Source organism: Neophocaena asiaeorientalis, unplaced genomic scaffold, assembly GCF_003031525.2.
Source record: "Neophocaena asiaeorientalis asiaeorientalis breed wild unplaced genomic scaffold, Neophocaena_asiaeorientalis_V1.1 scaffold357, whole genome shotgun sequence".
NCBI lineage: Eukaryota > Metazoa > Chordata > Mammalia > Artiodactyla > Phocoenidae > Neophocaena > Neophocaena asiaeorientalis.
This window is the reverse complement of record NW_020173270.1, coordinates 866,564-892,954: the sequence shown is the minus strand read 5'-3', so window position 1 is coordinate 892,954 and position 26,391 is coordinate 866,564. Positions and strand designations below refer to the sequence as shown.

The 26,391-nt window shown below is 52.5% G+C and overlaps 2 protein-coding genes across 4 annotated transcripts; one reads left to right on the top strand and one right to left on the bottom strand.

Annotated features, from left to right (window-relative positions):
* The first annotated feature begins 11,475 nt into the window (after window positions 1-11,475).
* On the top strand, window positions 11,476-17,659 carry ATG4D (autophagy related 4D cysteine peptidase). 2 transcript variants are annotated; one of them, XM_024745795.1, is made up of 10 exons: window positions 11,478-12,055; window positions 12,612-12,695; window positions 12,777-12,950; window positions 13,245-13,521; window positions 13,595-13,659; window positions 15,084-15,214; window positions 16,267-16,345; window positions 16,422-16,498; window positions 16,576-16,695; window positions 17,119-17,659. In XM_024745795.1, the coding sequence occupies exons 1-10, from the start codon at window positions 11,824-11,826 to the stop codon at window positions 17,299-17,301; spliced, it is 1,422 nt and encodes a 473-aa protein (XP_024601563.1). In that variant the 5' UTR covers window positions 11,478-11,823; the 3' UTR covers window positions 17,302-17,659. The 2 variants fall into 2 exon arrangements, with proteins under 2 accessions (XP_024601564.1, XP_024601563.1); XM_024745796.1 differs by lacking the exon at window positions 16,576-16,695 and having other exon boundaries at window positions 11,476-12,055.
* A 149-nt stretch (window positions 17,660-17,808) lies between these two features.
* KRI1 (KRI1 homolog) lies at window positions 17,809-26,152 on the bottom strand. Of its 2 annotated transcripts, none has more exons than XM_024745793.1 (19): window positions 26,020-26,152; window positions 25,833-25,906; window positions 24,959-25,064; window positions 24,348-24,456; window positions 24,050-24,104; window positions 23,914-23,963; window positions 23,520-23,616; window positions 23,352-23,429; window positions 22,940-23,067; window positions 22,139-22,265; window positions 21,958-22,053; window positions 21,684-21,854; window positions 20,773-20,848; window positions 20,590-20,678; window positions 20,378-20,504; window positions 20,162-20,292; window positions 19,189-19,253; window positions 19,001-19,099; window positions 17,809-18,225 (listed from the first exon to the last, which is right to left on the bottom strand). In XM_024745793.1, the coding sequence occupies exons 1-19, from the start codon at window positions 26,111-26,113 to the stop codon at window positions 17,886-17,888; spliced, it is 2,112 nt and encodes a 703-aa protein (XP_024601561.1). In that variant the 5' UTR covers window positions 26,114-26,152; the 3' UTR covers window positions 17,809-17,885. The 2 variants fall into 2 exon arrangements, with proteins under 2 accessions (XP_024601561.1, XP_024601562.1); XM_024745794.1 differs by having other exon boundaries at window positions 23,914-23,960.
* Between the last annotated feature and the right edge of the window lie 239 nt (window positions 26,153-26,391).

The following is a 26,391-nucleotide window of genomic DNA, read 5'->3' as shown; positions in this document are numbered from 1 at the left end:
GGTGCCACTGAGTCATCAACTGTATATGAGACATGCATTCACCTGGTGTCTTGGTGGCTCACATTCTTTATTGATTTTATGAAAATGTAATTTCCTTTTGAAGGATACAATTAAGAAATGTAATTATTATGATGTATAATTTCTCCACCTGGAGTTAATTACCTTCTTCTTTTCTTTAGCTGTCTCTCTTAGAAGTTCTGGTAATTTATCTCAATCCAACTTTCCAAATGATAAAATTCATCAGATAATCTATAGGTAGCACTCTGTTTTCCTCCTGGGTTCTTTTTGCTGGGGTATTCCTCCTGCCGCCATCCAGGAATTCTCTTCATCTCTTTCCTAAGCTGGAATCCCTGTTTCCTCAGTCTCATGTCTTCTTTTTTTCTTTGTTTACCCCTGTGTTTTTGTGGAGTGCATCCTGCAGTAAATTTCTGAGAACATAAGAGCATCAAAGATAACATTTCTGAGTCCTTCCATGTTTTGAAATGTGTTTACTTGCTCCTCACACTTGATCAATATTTTGGCTGGAAATAGTGGTCTGGATTGAAAATCCTTTTCTGTCAGAATTTTGAATCCATATCCCCATTGTCTCTCTCTTTCTCTCTTTTTTTTTTTGATGTATTGGTATTTATTGGAAAGAAACATGCTCCTCTCACACACCTGAGGGCAGGAAGCAAAGGCAGGTTCTCAGCAGGAGTGGGACGGGGAACCTCTCTCTCTTTTTTAAATAGATTTATTTATTTATTTTTGACTGCGTTGGGTCTTCGTTGCCGCATGTGGGCTTTCTCTCATTGCGGCGAGCGGGGGCTACTCTTCGTTGTGGTGCACGGGCTTCTCATTGCAGTGGCTTCCCTTGTTGCAGAGCATGGCCTCTGGGCACAGGGGTTTCAGCAGTTGTGGCATGCAGGCTCAGTAATTATGGCGCATGGGCTTAGTTGCTCCATGGCATATGAGATCTTCCTGGACCAGGGATCGAACCCATGTCCCCTACACTGGCAAGCGGATTCTTAACCATTGCACCACCGGGGAAGCCCCCATTGTCTCTTTGTTTCCCATGTCTTTGAATGTGCTGTTCTACCAGGAAGGCACTTCCTTCCTTCCTCTCTTTTTCTCACTAATTCTCACTCATCCTTTAGATGCTACGATAAACATTTCTGGGGATCACTATCTATTGAATGAAAAACTACTTCAATTAGGTGACTCTCTTGACTAATTTTGGCCATTGAAATATGAGATGTATGCAATGACATACATCACTTCTGCATGTCAATCAATTCTGAGGAAACATCAAAAAGCCCACACAAGGACTTCCCTGGTGGCAGAGTGGTTACGAATCTGCCTGCCAATGCAGGGGACACGGGTTTGATCCCTGGTCCAGGAAGATCCCACATGCCACGGAGCAACTAATCCCGTGCACCACAACTACTGAGCCTGCACTCTAGAGCCCGAGAGCCACAACTACTGAGCTCGCGTGCCACAACTACTGAAGCCCCAGCGCCTAGAGCCCGTGCTCTGCAACAAGAGCAGCCACCGCAATGAGAATCATGCGCACCGCAACAAAGAGTAGACCCCACTCGCCGCAACTGGAGAAAGCCCATGCATAGCAACGAAGACCCAACACAGTCCCAAAATAAACTAATTAATTAAATTTATTATTTTTTTTATTTTTATTTTTTTTTCTGTACGCAGGCCTCTCACCGCTGCGGCCTCTCCCATTGCGGGGCACAGGCTCCGGATGCGCAGGCTCAGCGGCCATGGCTCACGGGCCCAGCCACTCCACGGCATGTGGGATCCTCCCAGACCCGGGCACGAACCCGTGTCCCCTGCATCGGCAGGCAGACTCTCAACCACTGTGCCACCAAGGAAGCCCTTAAATAAATAATTTTAAAAAAACAAACAAAAAAAGCCCACACAAGCTTCTCCAGTCTCTCTCTTGTTCCTTTGTGGCAACTGAGGCAGTGAGTTCCTGATGGTACAGCCACAAGGTGGTACCTACCTGGTCAGCTTGGACCCCTTCATGACTGTGTAGAGCTGAGCCTCTGCCAGCTCATGTAGGATGAGTAACATGAGGGGGGAATAAACTTTGGTTGTGTTAAACCATTGGACTTTGGTCTTGTTTGCTATTGCAGCGAAACTTGACCTATTCAGACTAATACAGAGCCCAACTTAAATGTGGCTTCCTCGGAAGTCCTCCTGGATCACAGCCCCCAAACTAGGTTACTTCCTGTTATTGTAAGCTTGCATTTTCCTGTGTGACCCTTATTGCAATCATAACTATGTAATTATTTGTGTAATGAATTCAACATTTATCTCCTTTATCCTACCTCAAAGACCCCAAGAGGAGACCGTGGTATTTGTCCTCTTTCTATAGCCCTGTGCCCAGCATAGAGCTTGGCACATAGTAGATGCCCAGGATAAATTTGTGGGGTTTTTTTTGTTTGGTTTGTTGGTTGGCTTTTAGTAGTATTGTTTTAACTTTAAAAAATTTTTATTGAGGGACTTCCCTGGTGGTCCAGCGGTTAAGACTCTGTGCTCTCAATGCAGGGGATGAGGGTTAGATCGCTAGTCGGGGAAATAAGATCCCACATGCCATGCAGTGCAGCCAAAAAAAAAAAAAAATTATTGAAATATAGTTGATTTACAATGTTGTGCTAGTTTAAGGTGTACAGCAAAGTGATTCAGTTATATATCTATATCTATCTATACTTTATCTATTAGATTCTTTTTCATTATAGGTTATTACAAGACATTGAATATAGTTTCCTGTGCTATACAGTAGGTCCTTGTTGGTTATCTATTTTATGTAAAGTAGTGTGTATATTTTAATCCCAAACTCCTAATCTATCCCTACCCCCAGGATACATTTGTTGAATGAAAGAAGAGTTTGGCATCCTTTCAGCCAAAAAGGCATTCATAATGTGAGTTCATTTCTAGAGCATTCTCTCACACAACTCTGGGTACAATAAAGGCATGAGAGGTAGGACGAGGGGGCTCTAAGGAAACAAGGAAGTTTGACTAGGAGAGTGATCTATGTGAGAAAGCATCTTTATACATATTTGTGTTTCCTTCAAGAGTGTGTAATTTAGTCAGCTCAGCCTAGGAGGGATGATTTCACTAAGGAGCATGGGAACTGGATGGAGAAGCACAAAACATTCTTGAAATTGCTGAGAGACCCAGGATGAAATTCAGGCACTGACGCCAAAATACAATCACCAGAATACAGTCACCAACCCTACCTCACTGGATTCCACTCAAATGGAATTTTGTGTCCGTGTCCTAATGTTACCATACTGATTTGTATTGCCTAGTTTATTGGGGTATCGTTGACATACAACAAAATGCATGCCCTTTAAATGTTTGGTTCCTCTATATCTTCACCTTGGTAGAGTCAGTCTTTTTTTTTTTTTTTTTTTTTTTTGGTACCTGGGCCTCTCACTGTTGTGGCCTCTCCCGTTGCGGAGCACAGGCTGCGGACACGCAGGCACAGTGGCCATGGCTCACGGGCCCATCTGCTCCGCGGCATGTGGGATGTTCCCGGACCGGGGCACGAACCCGTGTCCCCTGCATCGGCAGGCGGACTCTCAACCACTGCGCCACCAGGGAAGCCCCAGGGTCAGTCTTTTTCATTTTAGCTGTTCTGGTGGGTTGGTGGTGGTATCTGATTGTCATGTTATTTTGCATTTTCCTGATGGCTTTTGATAAGAATCTTTTCATGTGCTTATTTGGCATCCATTTGTCTTTTGTGAAGAGACTGTATAGATCTTTTGCCTGTGCTTTTATTGGGTTGCTTTCTAAGTTTTAAATGTATGACGACTATGAAGATGACCACTGGGAATAACAGTTGTTCGCCCACTGTATGACCTCTATTTCTGATACTTTATTTCCTCATCTGTAAAATGGGTTTAATAATCGTATCTAGGGACTTCCCTGGTGGTGCAGTGGTTAAGAATACTCCTGCCAGGGGGCTTCCCTGGTGGCGCAGTGGTTGAGAGTCCACCTGCCTATGCAGGGGACACGGGTTCGTGCCCCGGTCTGGGAGGATGAGCCATGGCCGCTGATCCTAGAGCCCGTGCTCCGCAACAAGAGAAGCCACCACAACGAAAAGCCCGCATGCCACAACGAAGACCCAACGCAGCCCAAAATAAATAAATAAAATAAATAAATTTATTTAAGAAAATAATAATAATATAAAAATAAAATATTCTATTAGTTTCAGCTGTACAATGTAGTGAGTTGATATTTTTGTAGATTATACTCCATTTTAAGTCATTATAAAGTATTGGCTATATTCCCCGTGTGGTACAATGTAGCCTGTAGCTTATTTATTTTATACATAGTAGTTTCTACCTTTTAATCTCCTCCCCCTATGTTGCCCCTTCCCTCCTTCCTCAGCCCACTGGTAACTTTTAGTTTGTTCTCTGTATCTGTGAGTTTGTTTCTGTTTTGTTATATTCACTTATTTGTATTATTTTTGGATTCCACATAAGTCAACATACAGTATTTGTCTTTGTCTGACTTATTTCTTTTTTAAAAAAATATTAATTAATTAATTTATTTGCTTGTGCCGGGTCTTAGTTGCGACAGGCAGGCTCCTTAGTTGTGGCGTGCGAACTCTTAGTTGCGGCATGTATGTGGGATCTAGGGAAGTCCCACAGTCGCCACCAGGGAAGTCCCTGTCTGACTTATTTCACTAAGCATAATGCCCCCGAGGCCCATCCATGGTGTTGCAGATAGCAGAATTTCATTCTTTTTGAGAATTCCCTGGCAGTCCAGTGATTAAGACTCTGCGCTTCCGCTGCAGGGGGCACAGGCTCGATCCCTGGTTGGGGAACTAAGATCCCACAAGCCACGTGGTGCAGCCAAAAAAAAAAAAAGTAATTCATTCTTTACCGTGGATGCTCTTGAAGGAATAATGGAGTTAGGACTGTTGTGGCTCTTCTCTTCGTGGGGCTTTTGCTCTCACAGGGGACACTGGGATTAACAAGCGATGACACCATTGTAAAGATGTAATAATTAATTTGTGGTCAGAAGGAGCCTGAGAATAAAGAGAGCCTGGCCCAAGCTGGAGGTCAGGGCAGGCCTCTTAGAGCAGGTGATTGGCAAGCCAAGACCTGAAGAAGAGAAGGGATAAACAGGCTGCACTCATTTCCTAAGGCTGCTGCAATAAATTACTGCAGAGTGGGTGCCTTGAGACAGAAATGGATTCTCTCTCAGTGCTGGAAGTTAAAAGTCCAACATCAAGGTATCAGCAGAGCTATGCTCTCTCTGAAGGCTCTAGGGGAGAGGGGAGAATCATGCCTTGTCTCTTTCCTAGCTTCTGGTGGTTACTGGTCTTCTTTGTTGTTTGTTTTTTTGGTTTTTTTTTTTTTTGCGGTACACGGGCCTCTCACTGTTGTGGCCTCTCCCGTGGCGGAGCACAGGCTCCGGACGCGCAGGCTCAGCGGCCATGGCTCACGGGCCTAGCCGCTCTGCGGCGTGTGGGATCTTCCCGGACCGGGGCACGAACCCGTGTCCCCTGCATCGGCAGGCGGACTCTCAACCGCTGAGCCACCAGGGAAGCCCTGGCCTTCTTGGTTTTGCACAAAGCTGCATCACCCCAATCTTGGCCTCCATGGTCACATGACTTTCTTCCTCTGTGTCTGTCTGCATCTCTCTTCTCTAAAGACATCAGTCATATTGGATTCAGGACCCACCCTAATTCAGTATGATCTCATCTTAACTAATTACATCTGCAAAGTACCCTATTTCCAAATAAGGTCACAACCTCAAGGACCTGGGGTTTGGATTTCAACATATCTTCTGTGGAGAAACAATACAGCCCACAAGGCAGGACAGCCGGTGACAGTCATTGTTATTTGGAATCTGAGGTGGTGGCCCCAGGCTAATCCAGACAAGCCTGGGGTGGCCCTGTGGGGGTGCCTGGCATCTGGTTTGTTTAAGGTAGTGGGACCTTGCAGGAGGAGGAGGGAAGAGAGGAGAAGGGGTTCAAAGAGCAGAGTCAGTACCTTTGGAGATACAGACTGGGCTCCAGCCCTACACCAGGCTCCAAGGAGTCCGCCGCAATTCAGGCAGAGACTATCTGGGAACATGGAGCGAAGGACCCCGGGTTCCAGCTGCATCTGGGATGTCTCCTGTCTTCACCTGGGCAATGGTTACATTTCCGGCACTAATACAGTAGCCACTGGCCACATGTGGCTCTTGAAATGTGTCCAATTCAAATTGAGGCGTTCTATGGTTGTAAAAAAAAACACATGAACTATATCAGATTTTGAGAACAGTACCCCCCAAAAAGGTAAACTAGCTCATTAATAATTTTTTATACTTGTTACATGATCGTAGTTTGTGTATAGTGGCTTAAGTACAAAGTATTATTAAAATTAGTCACCTATTTCTTGTAATTTTTTTTTGGAGATAGAATTGACATATAACATTGTATTCATTTTAAGTATACAACAGAATGATTTGCTGTATGTATATGCTCTGAAATGTTCACCACAATCAGTTTGTTTAACATCCATCACCACACATAGTTCGATTTATTTTTCTTGTGACGAGAATTTTCAAGATCTGCTCTCTTAGCAACATTCACATGCAAAGTACAGTATTATTAACTATAATCACCGTGCTGTACATGACATTCCCATGACTTATTTGTCTTATAATTGGAAGTTCGTACCTTTGACTCTGTTCACTGATTTCATCCACCACTCACCGTCTCTGGCAACCATCTATCTGTTCTCTGTATCTGCAAGTTTGTTTTTTTAAGATTCCACATATAAGTGAGATCCTGCAGTATCTGTCTCTGTCTGACTTAGTTCCTTCTTTTTGTAGGGCTCGAACCCGTGCCCCCTGCTGTGGAGGCACAGAGTCCTAACCACTGGACCACCAGGGAATTCCCCTATATCACATTTTCTTTATCCATTCATCCACTGGTAGACATTTAGGTTGCTTGCTTCCACATCCTGGCTATTGTAAGTAACCCTGTAATAAACATGGGAGTGCACATATCTTTTTGAGATAGTGATATCATTTCCTTCAGATAAATACCCAGAAGTAGAATTGCTGGATATATGATAGTCCTATTTTTAATTCTTTGAAGAACCACCATACAGTTATCCATAGTGGCTGCACCAGTCTTACATTCCCACCAACAGTGTTGAAGGGTTCCCTTTTCTCCACACCCTCACCAACACTTGTTATCTCTTGTCTTTTTGATAATAGTCATTCTAACACCTGTTAGAACTATTATCATAGTCATTGTGGTTTTGATTTGCATTTCTCTGATGATTAGTGATGTCAAGCACCTTTTCATGTACCAGTTGGCCATCTGTATGTCTTCTTTGGAAGAATATCTATTCAGATCCTCTGCCTGTTACCAGAAAACCCGCCTCTTTGTGGGTGTCAAGCCAAAAGACACAACCACACCGAAGATAAGATAAGATAGGGTGAAGGAAGGATTTATTACTTGCAGCAAGTAAGGAGAACCCCGGGGATCTCTCCCAAAGCAGTGTCTCCCCAGGCAGTAAAATTGGGGACGTTTTAAGCTAAGATTATATGCATATCCATGAAGGGGTTTGAGCAGAGGAGAATTCAGCATAGAATTTGGACAAAGGTTGACAGAGTCCAAGCTTAAGTTGATGAAATCAAGAGGGTCAGAAAAGGTCAACATCATCATTCCTTAGGTTCTAGTTGATCTGGTGACTGAGCCCTTGAGGGGAGTTTGAATTGTGCAAAACAGCTCAAGGGAGTGCTTCAAGCTACTCTTTACCACTGAAACAGAACTGGAAGTCTTTACAACGGATTTATTATCTTTGCTACTGTTACTTCTCTTGCCTGATAACAGTGGTTCATTCCTGCATTCTTTTGTTCCCTTAAGATCATTAACTACTGAGACTCATTCAAGGGCAAGCCCTGTGGCCGGCCTTAGATCATAAAATGGCTTAGGCAAAAAATGGCTTCTCTTATGTCAAAAAGGTATATCTGGTTCTTTTCTTCCAGGGACCCTTACCCTATCTGCTTACATGCCCACTTTTTTAAAAAAATTTATTTATTTATTTGGCTGCGTCAGGTCTTAGTTGCGGCACACGGCGTCTTCGTTTTGGCACGTGGGCTCTTCCTTACGCACACAGGCTTCTCTCTAGTTGTGGCACACAGGCTCTAGAGCACGGGCTCAGTAGTTGTGCACAGGCTTTGTTGCCCCACAGCGTGTGGGATCTTAGTTCCCCGACCAGGGATTGAACCCACGTCCCCTGCACTGGAAGGCAGATTCTTAACCACTGGACCACCAGGAAAGTCCCCCATGCCCACCTTTTTTTTTTTTTGCTGTATGTGGGCCTCTCACCATTGTGGCCTCTCCCGTTGCGGGGCACAGGCTCCGGACGCGCAGGCTCAGCGGCCATGGCTTACGGGCCCAGCTGCTCTGCGGCACGTGGGATCCTCCCGGACCGGGACACGAACCCGTGTCCCCTGCATCAGCAGGCGGACTCTCAACCACTGCACCACCAGGGAAGCCCCCCCATGCCCACTTTTTAATTGAACTAGCTGTATTTTTTTTTACATGGCTACTAGAATATTGAAAAATGTACCTCATGTTATGTTTCTATTAAACAGTACTGCTCTAGATTTTTTTTTGTGTGGTGGAAATGTTCATGAAAATAATTTTATAAATAGGTTCTTCCAGCTGTTGTGTGGATTTGAGGGGTCAGAGATGGCATTCAGGAGGCCAGGAAGGATGCAACAGTGGTGGTGGGGGCCAGACCTCAGAGGGCAGTGGTGGGAATAAGAAAGACAATAAATAGCAGTAACAATTCAAAGTGAAGTGGTGGTTGCTGTGTTTTAAACCTTTTGCATATTCCTTTAATTCTTCTCCCAAACCCTAGGAAGTAGGCACTATTACTATCCCATTTGGCAGATGAAGAAACTGAGGTATAGAGAAGCAAGGTCACCTAAGACACCTGGCTGCAGCATCTGCCCATAACTATTGTGCTCCTTTGGGGACATGAGGACAATTGGGGACAGATTAGTAAGTGGACTGACAGACCCCCAGGAAGGAAGGCAATGAAGGCTGGGTGGGGAGAAGCCAAGGGCATGGGAGGAAAAGCCAGTGGGGGTGAAAAACCGAAACTGGGGAAACTGGGGGACATCCCAGGGGGGATACAGGTGGCAGCTGGATGCTGGGTGGGGACAGAGACCCAGGTGGGGAGCTGACATTGTGGCTGTACTTGTATGGAAGGCGAGTGAAGGGAAGAAATTGAAGGTCACACTGTGAATCACTGCCCTCCTCCAGGAAGGAACTGTTGCAGGAAGGGGGACCCCTTCCAGTGCCTGAGAGTGGGCTCTTGTCTAACACGGAAATGAATTGTCCTAAGGGACACACGTACTGACAAAGCAAAAGACTTTATTGGAAAGGGGCGCCCGGGTGGAGAGCAGCAGGGTAAGGGAACCCAGGAGAACTGCTCTGCCACGTGGCTCGCAGTCTTAGGTTTTATGGTAATGGAGTTAGTTTCCGGGTTGTCTCTGGCCAGTCATCTTGCTTGGCCCATATATAGTCTGACTCAGGGTCCTTTCTGGTGGCGCGTGCATCTCAGCCAAGACGGACCCTAGCGCGAAGGATCCTGGGAGGTCTGTAGGACAATATTATGGGCTGGCATCTCCTCCCTCCTTTTGGCCCCTCCCAAATTCTCCCAGTTAGTTTCGGCGGCAGCACCATATTCTTTATTGGGAGCTCCTGTTGTGAGACAACTCATGCAAGTGGTTAGCGTCCTGCCTGACCAAGGTGGGGGGTTTCGGTCAACAGCTGTGACCATGGTTGGGGCGGGGTTCAGCCAGCAAATCAAACAGAAGGGGTCACCTGGCGCCACCCCAGTCCATCTGTCCCCTGTGAAGCTATCAGCTCTCCTTCCACTCCACAAGTTGTTTGACAACTACCATATGCCAGGCCCCACGTTGAGTGTTGAGGAGGCAGCAGTGACCAAGATGGACAGAGATGCCTGCTCTAGTGATGTGGTGGGGACAGAGGTGATAAACATAAAAATTATACATATAAATATAAGATCAGTGCTGTGGTCTGAACATTTGTGTCCCCCCCCCCAAAAATTCACAGGTTGAAATCAAACCCACTAGTGTGATGGTATTAGGAGGAGGGGCCTTTGGGAGGTGATTAGGTTTAGATGAGGATATGAGGGTGGAGCCCCCCCAATGGGATTAAAAAGAGGGAAGAGACACGAGGTATCTCTCTCTCTGTATAATGCACCAAGGAAAGGCCATGTGAGGACTTCGCTAGGAATAGGGCCCTCACCATGTACTAATGTTATAGCAGTCCAAGCTGACTCAGACAATCAGGTTGTGATAACTGCTCTGGAAAAAAAAAAAAAGCAGGGAAGGGGGAAGGATCCCAAGGGTAGGGGTGGGGTGGAATTTTGAAGGTGGTCACACTGCAGGGGTGACATTTGAATAGTCCTGAAAGAGGTTGAGGGACAGCCATGCAGATATCTCAGGGAAGAGAGGTCTAGGCAGAGGCAACAGCAAGTGCAAAGGTGAGGTGGATTGGTACCTGTTGAATTTGAGGAAGGAGGCAGGTGTGTGGTTGAAGGGAAGTGAATGAGGGGAGAACCCAAGGTGAGAAAGTCAGGGAGGTGACTGTACTTTTGTGTCTTCTTCACATTGCATGCCCTCGTCTAAAGCCGTCATCCAACTTCCTTCTGCCTGCTGAGGACAGAGCCCGTGGGCTGGCCACTAGAGGGCACCCTCTGTGTGGTTCCCAGGGCACTCATCCTGCCTTTGAGGTCATGATTGGCTTTCTCTGAGCCCTAACTGTGCCTCAAATGCCTTGCTAAGCGCTTTACCAGAATGAACTCAGCTCGTCCTCCTAACATTCCCCTGAGTTAGATGCACTGAAAAAATTTTACAGCTTTCTTGACGTATAACTGACATACAACAAACCACACACTTTTAATGTGTACAATCCGTTGAGCTTTCACATGCTGGAAACCATCACCACAATCAAGATACTAAACACATACCAAGCCCTTTTTTATCCCTCGCTCCCACCTCTCCCCCGCCCCACCCCCAGGCAACCACTGATCTGCTTTCTATGACTATAGATGAGGTTGCATTTTCTGGAGTTTAAATAAATGGAACCAGCGAGTATATACTCTTCTTTTTTGTCTGGCTTCTTTCCCTCAGCAAAATTAGGAAGATTCGTGTATGTTGTTGCGTGTACTTGAGCCCTTCTGCTCCTGGGGAAACTAAAGCACGTAGGGGTGTGGCTCGAAGGGGGAGTTTGGGGGAGTGGGTGTCACGCACAGGTTGGGCCCCCGACCGAGGCAGGTCTTGGGTGCGCAGCCCGCAGAGCAGCGCTCTGATCCTGTGGCGGACGTGGGCAAGTGCAAACCGCGTAGGGGTCCCGCCTGGGGGTCAGTCCCCCACCGCACGGAGGGGGCGGGGCCGGGAGGGGCGGGGCCGTGGCCGCGCCTGGCTCTGCGATAAGACGGGCGGTGGAGGGGGTCGCGGGGCGCCGCAGGGAGGCGCGGCGTCAGGAAGTCACAGCGCAGCCACACGGGACTGGGGCTGGGGACCCAGGCTGGGGGCCGGGCTTGGGCGGGGCGTCCGGCTGTGTCACGCCCGCCTCCCTCCCGGGGCCAGGGCCGCTAAAATGGCGGCGGCGGCGGCGGCGGTGACACCGTCCCGCACAGGGCCCGGGGGCCTAGTCGCCGTGTTGGGGGCCCACTAGCGCCTTCCTGGGCGCCCGCGTCCTGGCCGCGTCCTGGCCCCTGGGGTGCTCGAGCGCGGCCCCTGTGGCCCTCGGTCAGCCCTCCCGGCGCGCCCATGAACTCCGTGTCGCCGGCCGCAGCTCAGTACCGGAGCGGCAGCCAGGAGGACGCGCGCAGCCCCGAGGGCCGCAGGCCACGGCGCCCCCGAACCCCGGACCCCAACGGCCTGGGGCCCTCCGGAGCCAGCGGCCCCGCTCTTGCGTCGTCCGGGACCGGCCCGGGGGAGCCGGACGAAGTGGACAAGTTTAAAGCGAAGTTCCTGACAGCCTGGAACAACGTCAAGTACGGTGAGGAGGGGGCGGGCCCCGAGGTTGGGTTCTGAGATGGGAGCGAGCTGAGGGTTCAGGCGGGCTGGGGACTTGGAGGTCGGTGGGAGTCAAGGAGAACCAGACCCTGCGCCTGTCAAGTATTCCACCCTTTGTTCCCCTCCCGTGAGTCACCTGTGGGTAGGTCCCCCGCCCTGCCCTGCCCAGAGCGGGCCGCTGGCTGGCAGGTCCAAAGGGGAATGTGTTTACAAGCCTCAGTCGATTCCCCGTGTGACCTCGGGCAAGGTTTTCTGTTTCCCTGTGCCTCCATTTTCCTCCTCTGTAAAATGGGTACAGTAATCAGACGTGCTTTGATTCATCCCGAATTAACGGCAGACATGAATGTGGCTGTTACTAGGGGCTCCGCCGCCATCCAGGAGAAGTGTAGCACGGATTCCCCAGAGCCTTCCCTGAGATAGGAACTAGGATATCCCCATCACACAGATGGGAGAATTTAAGCGCTGTTGCTGCCCTGTTAGGTTGCGTGTCTGCCAAGCAAGTGCTTCATCTTGCTGGACACTGCCCCATGTCTCCCCAGGTTGGGCAGTCAAAAGCCGGACCAGCTTTAGCAAGATCTCTAGCGTCCATCTCTGTGGCCGCCGCTACCGCTTCGAGGGCGAGGGTGAGCTGGTGGCCCCTGGCTAGGGTTGGAGGAGTCCCCCAGGGGTGTTTCTGGTGGCAACTGACAAGCCTGCTCTTGTAGGTGACATCCAGCGTTTCCAGCGGGACTTTGTATCTCGCCTATGGTTTACATACCGCCGGGACTTCCCACCTCTCGCCGGGGGCTGCCTGACCTCCGACTGTGGCTGGGGATGCATGTTACGGAGTGGGCAGATGATGCTAGCTCAGGGGCTGCTGCTGCACTTCCTGCCCAGAGGTGAGCGGTGGAGGGGGAAGGGCACAGTAGGAGCCTAGCGCCCACCACAGGTCAGCAGTGTTAGAACTGTTTGTAAACAAAGAGTTTAAAGTCGTGTTAGAATTGTGTGTAAAGTAAGCTTGTGGGGGGGCGGGGAGTGAGAGTCGTTTAGAAAATAAGTTGAAGGAATGTGAAAATTGTAGTTAAACACGGCATCTCTGGAGCAGTAGAGTTGTGTGTAAATCATGGATAGTGGGAACTGTGCCCCACCCCCCTACACCATTGCCATTTGACTCTTAACTCCATCCCTACCAGATTGGACGTGGTCCCTGGGCGCAGGCCTGGGTCCCCCTGAGCCATCGAGGTTGGCCTCTCCCAACCGGTACCGTGGGCCTGCCCACTGGATGCCTCCACGCTGGGCCCAGGCTGCCCCTGAGCCGGAGCAGGAGCGCCGGCACCGGCAGATTGTATCCTGGTTCGCTGACCATCCCCGGGCCCCCTTCGGCCTACACCGGCTGGTGGAGCTTGGGCAGAGCTCGGGCAAGAAGGCGGGTGACTGGTATGGGCCGTCCCTGGTGGCGCACATACTCAGGTGAGGACCGCTGCAGGGGACACGGGAGCTACTGGGTACCCCCAGGAGCTCAGGCCTTTCCTCCCATCCCCAGGAAAGCTGTGGAGAGCTGCTCAGAGGTCACCCGCCTGGTGGTGTACGTTTCTCAGGACTGCACAGGTAAGGGGCTGGGAGCCAAGGTCACAGGGTTCTCACCCTGAGCCAGTCACTACCTCAGCTGCCTCTTAGGACCCACATTCCTCAGATGCTGAAAGAAGTTCTGCGGCAGAGGGACCCTTGGAAAGGATTCGAGGCCCACACTGGGTCGGGGTGCTCAGGATTCCTTCCCTCCCTCTGGAACCAGGAGAGGAGACTTCAGGGGCTTCTCCCTGAGTGATAGAATAAAAGACATAAGGAATTCCTCTCGCAGGTCCAACTCGCTCTTACTGTGTAAACAGGTCCAACATGTACGAAAGTTGGGTCTCTGCCTCACAGGGTTGTCATGAGGATTAAGTGAGTCAGTGATAAAAGTAAAACCCTTAGGATAGCGCTTCTCACTTAGTAAGTATTCACTAAATCTTAACTATTCTTGTTATTATTCCCTCGAAAACAGTTCAGGAGAGCCTTTTTCTTAGCCTGTTAGGGCTGCTGTAACAAAAATACCATAGACCAGGGACTTACCTGGCGGTCCAGTGGTTAGGACTCGGCGCTTTCACTGCCGGGGCCCTGGTCGATCCCCGGTCAGGGACTAATATCCCACAAGCTGCGCGGCATGGCCAAAAAACCAAAACAGCACACCAAAAACCATAGACTGGGTGGCTTGTGAACAACAGGAATTTATTTTTCATAATTCTGGAGGCTGGGAAGTCCAAGAACAAGGCACTGGCAGTTTTCGTGTCTGTTGGGAGCCCACTTCCTGGTGCATTTTGCTGTGTCTTCAGGTAGCAAAAGGGGCAAGCGAGCTCTCTGGGGTCCCTTTTATAAGGGCAGTGATTTCACTCCTGACCTAATCCCCTCCCAAAGGCCCCACTTCCTAATTCCATCACCTTGCGGAGTAAGATTTCAACATAAGAATTTAGAGGGGGGCACAAGGATTCAGACCATAGCAGCTGCCTCCGGAAAGGGTTGAATGCACTTTTCTGGGAGCCAGGAGGGGGCTCACATAGCCACAAGGGAGGAGGCGGGAGAGGAGAAACCAGCAGACGGGACTTGAGGAGGGACACACAGGAACTTTCAGCTGACTGGCGGATTGCTCAGCGCTCCCATTTCCATCTTAGAAACCCAGGCGCCGAGTCGGGGAGGACTAGAGGCACTCTGGGCTGCGGGGAAGGCTCTCCAACTCCTCCTAGCTTTACACTGTTTGTCTCAGTCTCAGGACGTCAGTTGCCCTCTCTGTAAAATGGGGATTCCACACATGCCTGGAGGCCCAGGGATTGTCTGAGGGAGCTTGGGGTGGGGGGACACGGGAAAGGTGTTTTTCTGCCGATGACAGGAGTGTCATCCCAAGAGGTTGCTCAGGCAGGGTTGGTCCCCTGAGGATGGAGGACCATACTCTGAGGCTCGAAGGGCCGGAGAGAATGTGACCTGCTGCCCTGTCCTTCCAGTGTACAAGGCGGATGTGGCACGCCTGGTGGCCAGGCCAGACCCCACAGCTGAGTGGAAATCCGTGGTCATCCTGGTGCCAGTGCGGCTGGGTGGTGAGACTCTCAACCCCGTGTACGTGCCCTGCATGAAGGTAGGTTCTACCAGATTCTACCATGCCTCCCCCCAGGAGCCCTGCAGACTTTTTCAGCTTGGGTTAGGTGTTTATGCTTCCTTCATCTCTTCATCGGTTTATCCAGTAGTTACGGAGCGCCAATTATGTGCCAAGAACTGTCCCAGCTGCTGGGGATTCAGAGGTGAACAGGCAACAACTGATGCCCTCTGGGAACAGACGTTCTAATGGGGGAATAACAGGCAGTGTATGTGGAACCAAATTGACAGCTGTGGTGTTACAACTCGGACTCTAAAGGAACCAAAATTAACACGATGAGGGGCAGATGCGGGTGGCTGCACAGCCTAGGAAAGCCCCTCTCTAGTCAGAAGCAAGAGAGAAGCCAGAGGAGTGTTCTGGGCAAAAGGAACAGCAAGGCTGGAAAGACCCTGATGTGTTTATACCCGGAATAAAGGCCAAAGATCCCTCCACAGCCCACAGGGCCCTGTACCATCTGCCCACACTCTCCAACTCACTTCATTCTGCTCCAGCCACACAGGCCTCTTCACTGTTCTCAGAAGACACCTGCCTCAGAGCCTTTGCACTTGCTGTTCCCATCACTTGGAGCACTCTTTCCCAAGATGCACTCTTTTTTTTTTTTAACATCTTTATTGGAGTATAATTGCTTTACAATGGTGTTAGTTTCTGGTCTATAACAAAGTGAATCAGCTATACGTATCCCAAGATGCTCTCTTAACTCTTTGCTAAAACATCATCTCTCAGTGAGGCCTTTTCCTGATCCCCCTGTTTAAAATTGCAAAGCCTTCTTCCCGCCTTTATTCTTTCTCCAGTGTTACCGCCTTGTGACACGTGACGTAACTTGCTCATCTTGTCCCTTGTTCTCCCGCACTAGAACATCAGCTGCGTAAGGGCAGGGTTTTGTCTATCTTGGTCGCTGCTACCCCCCAGGGCCCAGCACAGGCTTGGGTTTGCACACATTGGGCCTTTGCTATGCATTTGTTGACAGTGCTTACAGTGCTCACTGCCAGCACCTGCTGTGGGGTCCTTACCTTCACCCACTTTCTTCCCTGCAGGAGCTCCTGCGTTCAGAGCTGTGCCTTGGCATCATGGGGGGCAAGCCACGCCACTCGCTGTACTTCATTGGCTATCAGGGTAGGCCCACCCCATCCTGCTTCATCCCATCCCACCTTACCCTCTTCCACCCCTGCTCATGCTTCCTCCCCTGCAGATGACTTCCTCCTCTACCTGGACCCTCACTACTGCCAGCCCACTGTGGATGTCAGCCAGGCCGACTTCCCCCTAGAGGTGAGCTGGGATCCCCAGGGTGGGGTTGGAGGCCTGTGGAGGGTTCCCCCCGAGCCTCCCTTGTTTGTCTGCCCCAGTCCTTCCATTGCACCTCACCCCGCAAGATGGCCTTTGCCAAGATGGACCCGAGCTGTACTGTGGGGTTCTATGCTGGAGACAGGAAGGAGTTTGAGACGCTCTGCTCAGAGCTGACCAGGGTGAGCAAGGCATGCTGGAGGGTGGGAGGCAAAGGGCAGGGCGAGGGTAGAAGAGGAACAGAGGCTTTGAGGCCAGCAGACCTGGCAAGGCCACATCCAGGCTATGTTGTTAAGATTATTATCCCGACCACAAGCTGCAAAAGCCCAGCTCTAATTAGAGCAAAAAGAGGCATGAAATGAAAACTTTAAGGGGACAGCTGCTTCCAGGGGGTCAAGTGGTAGGACCCTGCCATGTGCTCATCACTGAGCCAATCACTATAGCCAGGGCACAGAAGGTGCTGATTGGCTGGCCTGCATCACTGCCCTGGAGGGATGGGAGTTGAGTTCAGGAAGCACCTGATAAATATACCTGTTAAGATAATTATACCTACTAGGATAATTAACATGGCTTGGGGGCTGAGCTCTTCTCTCTCCTCCCACCAGGTCCTCAGCTCCTCCTCAGCCACAGAGCGATACCCCATGTTCACCCTGGTTGAGGGCCATGCTCAGGACCACAGCCTGGACGACCTCTGCTCCCAGCCCTCCCAACCCACACTGCGGCTTCCTCGCACAGGCCGGCTCCTCAAGGCTAAACGCCCAAGCTCTGAGGACTTTGTGTTTTTATAAAGGGAGGGGATGAGGGAGAAGACACGACCCTATTTATTTTTTTATTTATGTCACTCTGGGTGTGGGAGCTTGAACTCCCCTCCCTGACAAGTGCAGCTGAGAGCAGTCCAGGAAGCCTCCGGGCCGGGGCCATTCAGCCAGGAACAGAGCCCGCACACCTGCCTCCCACCAGCTAGGCCCTCCTCACCAGGCAGGGAGGGAGGGCCCCCGGGCACCCACTCAGGGCCTGACTCAGTACTGTAGTTTGCACTGGACCGTCCATGCCCCTCACCGGTCCCAACGCCCCCATCCTGCCAAGGGCTGGTGGGAGGGAGGCGGGGCTGTGACCAATGGGGGCTAATAAAGCCGTTTGACTTGACCTTGGCTATGGCTGGGCCCAGCATTTGAGGGACGGGGCTCAGGGTATGTCTCGAGGTGAGGTTCCAAGTCATCCGGGGAAGCTTACTGAGTAGGCCTCAGCTTTCACATATCTTAAGATGGGAAGACTCCCTTGCCCACAGGTAGATGTGAGGGTCTATACAGTCGATAAGAGGGGGCTTGATTGACGGGGAGGAGTCCCAAGGCCCCTGCAGGCTCCCTTGAGCTCAGGGGTGGCTCTTAGGCCCCTGCCGCTTCCTCCGTTGCCGGCCCAGCTGGCGGAAGTGCAGCCGTTTGGGGTTGAGGCCAAAGGCCTGCAGTCTCTGGCGGCTGAACTCGCATCCACCAAGTGTTACTGTGGGGCCCAGGAGACGTGCCTTCTTGCCCCTCCTCTGCCTCTGGGGGGCCGGTTTCTCGGTGGGTGTCGCAGGGGCTGCCTCTTCCTGTACTGGGGGGCTCTCAGGCTGGGGCCACTTCCCACAGGCCCCATCGGGTGCCAGCAGCTGCCCCTGTGGGCCAGCTTTGTCTCTCTGTGGCTTCCCTGTGGCTTCCGTGGGCATCTCTGTCCTGGAGGAGGAAGGCGTGGCTCAGCCCAGGCCAGTCACAGTTAGGCTTTCCATCCCCCATTTTTACAGATGTGAAAAGGAGAGGCTCAGAATTCGGGGGCCTGGACTTCCTTGGCGGTCCAGTGGTTAAGACTCCGTGCCTCCACTGCAGGGGGCAGGGGTTCAGTCCCTCGTCGGGGAACTGAGATCCCATGTGCCGCGTGGCGCGGCCAAAAATAAAAAAAAATAAAACAATTCAGGGGCCTGCCTGGGACTCAAATGTGGGTCTAATGCAATACCAAGCTGGGATTTTTCTACAGAACTCTGAGGCTGGATTGCGTCACTGATAATTTTGAATGTTGAGCCTGGGCCTGCACTAAGCTCTTCACACAAATTAACTCATTTTAGCTTTCCATCAGCTCCGTGAGCTTTTATCACTCCTCATTTATAGATCAGGAAATAACAGGCATAATAACAAGAGCTAATACCTATCCAGAACTTATTGTTTTAAGCACTGTGTGTGAATTAATTCACTTAATCCTCAAAAAAAAAAAGAAAAACCCAACAAGAAGTGAGCCATCTTTATCCCCATTTTATAAATAAGGAAGCAGGCCCAGAGAGGGAAAGTGACTTGCCCAATGTCACACAGCTACAGCCCAGCCAGGACTTGACACCCAGGTATCAGAAGGGAAACCCCATTCCCAAGGTCATGTGACAGATGGCTGACAGAGCATGACTCAAACCTGGGCCTGGCAGGCTCCCAAGCCCACCCACCCCCTACAACCAACAATACTTACTCCTCTGGGCAGAGTGACTTGAAGATCTGCCTCTTTTTCCATACGTTCTGGGCCTTCTGGCTGTACGCCCTCCTGTCCTGCAGCTCCTCCTGCTCCGACCTGCAGGCCGCTGGGTGCTCTGGGAGTTGCTCATGCTTGCCTTCAGCCTGCCCGCCCCCCCGGCACCTGGCCCAGCCCCACCCCGTCACCTGTACATGCAGGTCTTCTTCAGGGAGCACCATCGGTTCAGCTCCTTGTCATCGGCAGTGAGGATCTGCAAGGACAGGGAGAGTGGGGTCCTGCTCGTGAGCCCCAGGGGGCCCTGACTCTTAAGCCTTAGTCACCTCATGGGTCAAAGCCGGGTAATGCCAGTTCCACCCAGCAGAAATGTCATGATGGTGAGAAAGAACTGATTTCTGCAGAGGCTAATTGATTTTTTTGTTGTTGGGGGCATCAGATGGGGAAACTGAGGCTCAGAGAGGGGATCCTTGCCCCAAGTCACATGGCCAGGAAGTGGCTACTCTCAGATTACAATTTGGGCCCTTGAGCCCTGACCCCATGCACTGTGGTCCCAGCAGCCTCAGACCAGGGCAGGGGTCTCCATGCCACTGACTGGGTTTGCTAATTACAGATGAGGCCCAGGTTCCTCACTTATGAGTTGGGCACCCCCTTAGAACCTACTGGAAGGTCATCAGGAAGATGAAGTGAATGCAGATGTTATAAGCTCAATAAACATCGTCTATTTTTGCTGTCAAGCATCCACAGCCATTGTGGCTAAGGCGCAAGTGACATTCAAAGCATATTTTTTTCACATCCGCGTCCATGAGGTGGGGCTGCTATGAGGCCCATTTTACAGACGGGGAAACAGAGGCTCTAGTCACATGTCCAAGGTTATACAGCTGGTGAACGGCTGAGCCAGGATTTGAACCTGTGTCAAGTCTTAAGGGTCGCCCTGCTGCTGACATACGGTAACAGCATTAAAACTAATATTTACTGGGGCCTGCCGTGGGCAAGGCACTGTTTGAGCCCCGGCCTCACAGAAACCCTTTGAGGCAGGTAATGTTATTAGTACTGTCATTAGCACTATTATTCCTGTTGTTTTCGAGATGAGGAAACAGGCCACGTCACAGCACAGATGGCTCCAGGCTCCCCCTTGCCTAGCGGGTGCCCCCAGGGTCCCACCTCCTCGGTGCTGAGCCCGAAGTCGCAGGGCACCACCACGCGGTACTTGAAGCGACAGGGCAGGTCATCGATGATGTCCTCGTAGTCCAGCTGGTAATACTCGTCCAGGTACTCCTCGAATGTCTTGTCCCCTGAGCGGGGACAGAGCCAGGCTGCCGGGGTGTGCCGGGCCCTGTGGAGCCCCTGCCTGCCCACGGCCGCCCACCCGGGCCTCACCAGGGTCAAACACAGGCTTCTCCTGCTCCACGGCTGTGGCGAAGGGCGACTTTCGCTTCTTCTTGCCCAACGAAGGAGCCTTGCGCTGCTTCTTCTGAGGCTGGCTGGGGTCATAGTCGGCATCCATCTGCCGGGATGCGCAGGTCAGGCCTGCCCTTGCGGTCCTCGGGACCCTCTGAGGACCCCCAGATCCCCGCGCCCAGGGCACCTACATTGAAGTCGGGGTCCTCGCAGTGCGGCTCCTGCTGGCTCCAAGCTCCACCCTGCTCCGGCCCAGCCCACGTGTCCCAGTTCCAGTCGTCTGATTCCAGAGGACAGGCAGGCAGGGATGGGCTGGGGGGTCATGTCAGGCCAAGCAGCCCCCACCCCCAGCCCACTGCCCCAAGTGACCTCACCTTCAAGCCCTTCCTCTTCCTCAAACTGTGGCTTCTCCTCCTCCATGGTTCCGTAGTACTTGTCCCCGAAGCACTTCTGCAGGGTCGGGGCCAGGAGGGTGAGCAGGGCCCACTCCCCCCAGATGGCAGCACTCCTGCACCTTAAATGGCCTTGCAGCACCCCCCTCAGCTCCTGATGTCGGGGGAACCCTGTGTGTCTGGGCTCCTCCACACCCACTTTTGGCTCATCTTGCCCCCTTGACCCCCCTGCTCTCTGCCCCCTGTTCCACTGGCTGGCAAAGGCAGATATTGCTAACCGTGCCATTTATAAGCACCTACTACATGCTGGACGCTGGGCTGCATCTCACTGTGTTCTCACAAGCTCCCCAAGAGACAGAAACTACTGCCAAATATTGAGAAGCTGAAGCTCAGGAGTGAGAAGCTTCTAGAAAGTGAAGGCTGAACACTGACCACACAGCACCCACCCACTCCAGTTTTCACCTGGCCCACCTATGCATCCTTAGTCTCCTTTCTTGACCTCCCAGGCTTAGTCAGGGGCAGCTTTGCGGTGCCCGTGGTCCCCACTGTTCTCCCATCCAGCCCTCATCGCCTGTTCCAGTGGCCTGAAGCTGTGTTTCCCCAAATACAACAATAAACACTAACGGCTCAATAAATGAGTTTAAAGGAAATACCAGGACTCACAGTTCCTTGAGCATTTACCAAGTTAATTAACATTTAGTATTCCTCTCAGGCTATCTTTACAACAGCCCTGACATAAATGCTGCAGTTAGACCCACTTTATAGACAGAGACACAGGGTCAGAGAGGTCAAGTCACTTTTCTGAGGCCACACAGCCAGGAAGGGACTGCTGATTCCAGAGCCACACTCTGAGCACTTGGCTGCACAGCCGGGCTGGGACTCTGGGGCCACACCTGCATGAGCTGGTCGTGCTGGACGGGGTCAAAGTCGTCCTCGAGGTCCTGCTCCTCAAAGCCCAGTGTCTCGTTGCCTGTGACCTGCCGCAGCCTCTCCAGCTTGGCCAGAATCTCCTTCCTCTTCAGGTTTTTCAGCTGCTTGAGTTCCTCCTGCTTCCTCGCTTTCTCCTGCAGGCGGCAGTTCACGGGAGAGGGAGGGTATGGGCTCCCCCCTGCCCCCTGCAGGCTGGGCCCCGCCTCCTCACAGCACACCGCCCCAACAGACACTCACCCTCCTCTTCCGCTCCCGCGTCTCTTCCCTCCTCTCCTTCCTGCGCTCGTCCTTTTGGCGCACGGAGGATGTGATGTTCCGAGGATAGGTCTTGACCTGTGGGCAGCAGAGATGATTCCAGGCTCTCCCGGCCTGGACCCTGCGGGCCAGGTCCTCCCTGGAGCTGGCACTGGCCACCCACCGAGGCAGAGTCTGGCTCCTCGAAGCGGAAGTTGTACTTGTGCTCAAAGTCCTCCTGTTTCTTCAGAAACAGCTCACCCTCGTCTGAGGAGTCGTCCACGGCCAGCTGGACCGGGGGGCCCGGGACCCTGAGGGATGAGATGGGATGGGACTGGGGGCGTCAGCCGAGCTCCTGCACTCCTGTGTACCAGCATATTAACTCATTTAATCCTCACAAGAACCCTCTGCTAGGGTGCCACCGTTACCCCCATTTACAGATGGGAAAACCGAGGCATGGAAATCCAGTGGCAGGGCCCCCTGGCTCCAGAGCCCACACTCTGCAGCTTTTCCTCAAGAAAGGCTAACTCTGGGGAATTCCCTGGTGGTCCAGTAGTTAAGACTCACACTTCCACTGCAGGGGCCATAGGTTCAATCCCTGGTTGGGGAACTAAGATCCTGCATGCCACACAGCACAGCCAAAAAGAAAAAGAAAAGGGCTTCCCTGGTGGCGCAGTGGTTGAGAGTCCGCCTGCCGATGCAGGGGACACGGGTTCGTGCCCTGGTCCGGGAAGATCCCACATGCCGCAGAGCGGCTGGGCCCGTAAGCCATGGCCTCTGAGCCTGCGCGTCCGGAGCCTGTGCTCCGCAACGGGAGAGGCCACAACAGTGAGAGGCCCTCGTACCGCAAAAAAAAAAAAAGAAAAAGAAAAGAAAAGAAAAAGGCTAACTCTGCTACCATCTATGTGAAAAAGTGTAAACGCCTGGTGCCTTTTCCTTTCTGGCCAGTGCTGGCTCCAGGCCCCTGGGGGACATGGCTACTCACCCTTCTTCTCCTTCCTCCGCTTCCTCCTCATCTCCTTCCTCCTCGTAGCGTTTGTTGAGGATGTAATCCCGCAGGAAGCGCTCCCCCTCATCTAGCTCTGGGTTGTTCCAATATTCCTTGAGGTGAGTCTAGGGGTGAAGGGGGTGGGTAACAGGACCCGGATCAGGGACAGGGAAGGAGCACAGATGTGGGCACCCAGTGGATTTGGTGACTGCAGCTTCACAGCCAGCCTAGGAAGTAGGTGGGCTAATCCTCATCTTATAGATGTAGAAGCTGAGGCCCAGAGAGGGACACACCCCATCTTTAGAGAATGTGCTCCTGGCTACCGTCTCAAGGGCCGGTTTCCAGGGAAAGGTTGGATGGAAGCAGACCAGGTAGTTTAGTGGGTCAGTGACCATGAATGCGAACTCACCAGTTCTTTCAGGGTGTCGGGGTTCTGAATCTCCTTCTGCCCCTTCAGCCACTCAATGTAATCAGCATCCTCCTGGGCCTGGGGGGAAGGCCAGCGCTGAGGGTCTGTGGGAGCCCTGGGGCCCCCTCTCTGCCACCAGCCCCCATCTAGCTGGGCCCCAGCACCCACCTTCTCCTCTCTGCTTTTAGCACGTTTCTGCAGCAACCCGGAGCTACCTTCGCCGGCACTGTCCTCGTCCTCACTGTCCTCCACAAATGCCCGGAAGCTGCCCGTGCGAGAGAACAAGCCTCAGGACGGGTGGGCTGGCCCTGCCCGCTGCCCCAAGACAAGCCCCGTCTACTAATCCCTGAGCTCGTCCTGACAAGCCCAGAGCTGTGCTGTGACATAGAGCCCATGACCAACCCCATGTCACAGATGCAGAAACCGAGGCCCGGAGCTAGCAAGCGATGTGCCCAAGGGCACACAGCCATTAAGTGACAGAGCTGGATTTGAACCCAGGCCCGCCCAACCTCAGCGCCTCAACTCCTTTCCACCTGGCCACTCAGCCAGCCCCAGGGCTCACCTTTCCTTCAGCTGTTTCTGTTCTTCCACATAACTTTTCAATGAGGTCTGCTGCAGAGAGAGTGACATGGGCCTCAGGCCCAGCCCTGAGGCTTCAAGCGCCCCCAAGCCCCCCACCCAGCCTCCACCCCACTCACCTGAAGTCTCTGATTGGAGGCCTCCCCATCTGAATTCTCCTCATCAATATATTTGCTGTGTGAAGAAGGAAGAAGGCTTCAGAATAGACTCCCCATGGCCTGTCTGTCCCCATGGGGTAGGGGGCTGTTAAGAGCAACAGCTGGTGGAGGGGGCAGTGGGGTGCAGGCAGGCTCCTGCTCTCCAGGGTTCCCTCAACTCTGGTGAGTCACTGGCTTCTTCCCACCCCTGCCCCTAAGTGCCTGATGTGTCCACCTGCCCTGGGAAGGTGGGAGCAGAGGAGTCAGGCTTTCTCCTTACCCTCCCTTCTCCAAGATAACCTTCCTCTCGTAGTCCTTCAGGTACATGGGCTGCACCTTCTTTTGTTTCTCTTCAGCTGCTGGCTCCTCCTTACTGTCTGAGGACGATGCTGCGGGGACACCAGAAGACACCTGCCATCATCCACATCCACAAACCCCTTCCTCTCCCAGGCAGAGAGCAAGACTATGCTGGGCCAGAGTCAGACCTAGGTTTCAAATCCCCGAGCCACTAGTTCCCAGCTATCAAAGAGGCATCACACTTGCTATGACCTGGAAGTACCTGGCAGTGATCATTCAGTGAATAATTCACACTCAGAACAGGGCCAAGCACACAGCCGTTATTAGTGACAACAGGTCTTAACCTAAGACACTCTGCTAAGCGGTGTTTTTGTTTTGTTTTTTTTGCCTTGCCGCGTGGCATGCCGGATCTTAGTTCCCCCAAGCAGGGACTGAACCCGTGCCCCCTGCAGTAGAAGAATGGAGTCTTAACCACTGGACTGCCAGGGAAGTCCCTTTGCTAATCAGTTTTGATGTGTGTGGAGATCCATTAAACAGTCACAACCGCCTACAAAGCAATGAGGAATCTGGGCCTCAGTAGAAGTAGCCCCAGACCTGTTCTCTGATAGAAGGTGGCATCTTTCTGATAGATGCGCGGATCCTTCTTCTTCAGTAAGGAGAGGGTCCTGTAAAAGTCACGCTCCTGCTGAGTGTCAAATTCCTAGGGCAGGAAAAGGGGTGGGGACAGACTTCAGAAAGGGGCTGTGATGGGGGCAGTAAGCAACAGGGGCAGGTGGGCTGAGAGTGTGTGGGAATTAGTGTGCATAGAGGGGTATATGTTAGGAGGAAGGAAGCGGGGGAATCCGGCTGGGTAGAGGCAGGTGGGGGTGGAGGGCTGGATCTGAATTGTGGGGAGTGGTCAATTAGGTGGAGGAAGGAGAGGGGCCCTCTTGGGGGTGGGCCACACATAGGTACGGGATATGAGACAGAGGAAGGTAGCAGGCAAGGGGGTGGGTGGTACTTTCTGGTATCAACAAGGGATGGACAACCTAGGGGCAAGTGGGCAGAGGGCACATCAGAACAGAGAGGAAGGGCTGGACTGCTCAGTGAGGCTGGGAAGATCAGGGCTGATATGGGGAAAAGCTGGGTGCCGCATGTGGCAGAGGGATGCCCCATTCTGGGGACAGAGGCAGACACGGAGAAACGGTTAAACTGTTAGGGACGAAAATGTGGACAGAGGGTTCACACCTCACAGATCAAGATGGGCAGGTAGATCCGAGGTAGGGGAGAGGAAGTAGGGGAGATCTGCCCACTCCCTGGGTATGGGAAGGGCGCTGCCTGTCCCTCATGGAAATGGGGGGTGGGAGATGGACGCTCCCGTACGGCGCGATGGGGTTGGAGGTTAGCCGCCCCCTATAAGTCCGGGCCGGGATGCGGTGTGGGGCTTGGACACCTCCTGCAAGTCCGGGAGAGAGGCGGGGAAGCTCACCACGCGCTCGTCGTCGGAGTCAGACTCGGAGCTGGAGTCGCCGCCGCTGTCCCTATCCCCATAGCGATCTTTCACTGTGGGGCACAGATGGGATCCCCCCCAGCTCAGGCTGGGGGAGCAGATCAACCCCCACTTCCCGACCGCCCTGCACGCGCCGGCGCCCAGCGCGCATGCGCCCCGCACTCACGCCGCTGCAGCTCCTCGCGCTCCCGGTAGCGGCCGTACCGCGCGGCGAACGCCGCGTTCACCCGCAGGGGTGACGACCCGCGCGGCTCCGGCATGGCGGCTCTACGATCCACTGCGCACGCGTGCGAAGAGGCTCCACCCCCCCCCCGGAGGCGGGGCTACTCACTAGCGAGCTTTAAATGGGGCGGAACCTCATGGGCCGCACCTAATCCGCCCCCGGTCCTTCCGGGATCCCTTGCCCTGTGACCGCAGTCCCCGCCCATGGGCCACGCCTCTGCGGGGAAGGCTGCAGCCACCGCCCACCCGACTCCCCCACCCGCCGGGGCTCCCGACACCCAGCTGACATCTGGGGGCCCTTTCTCCACTCGCGGTT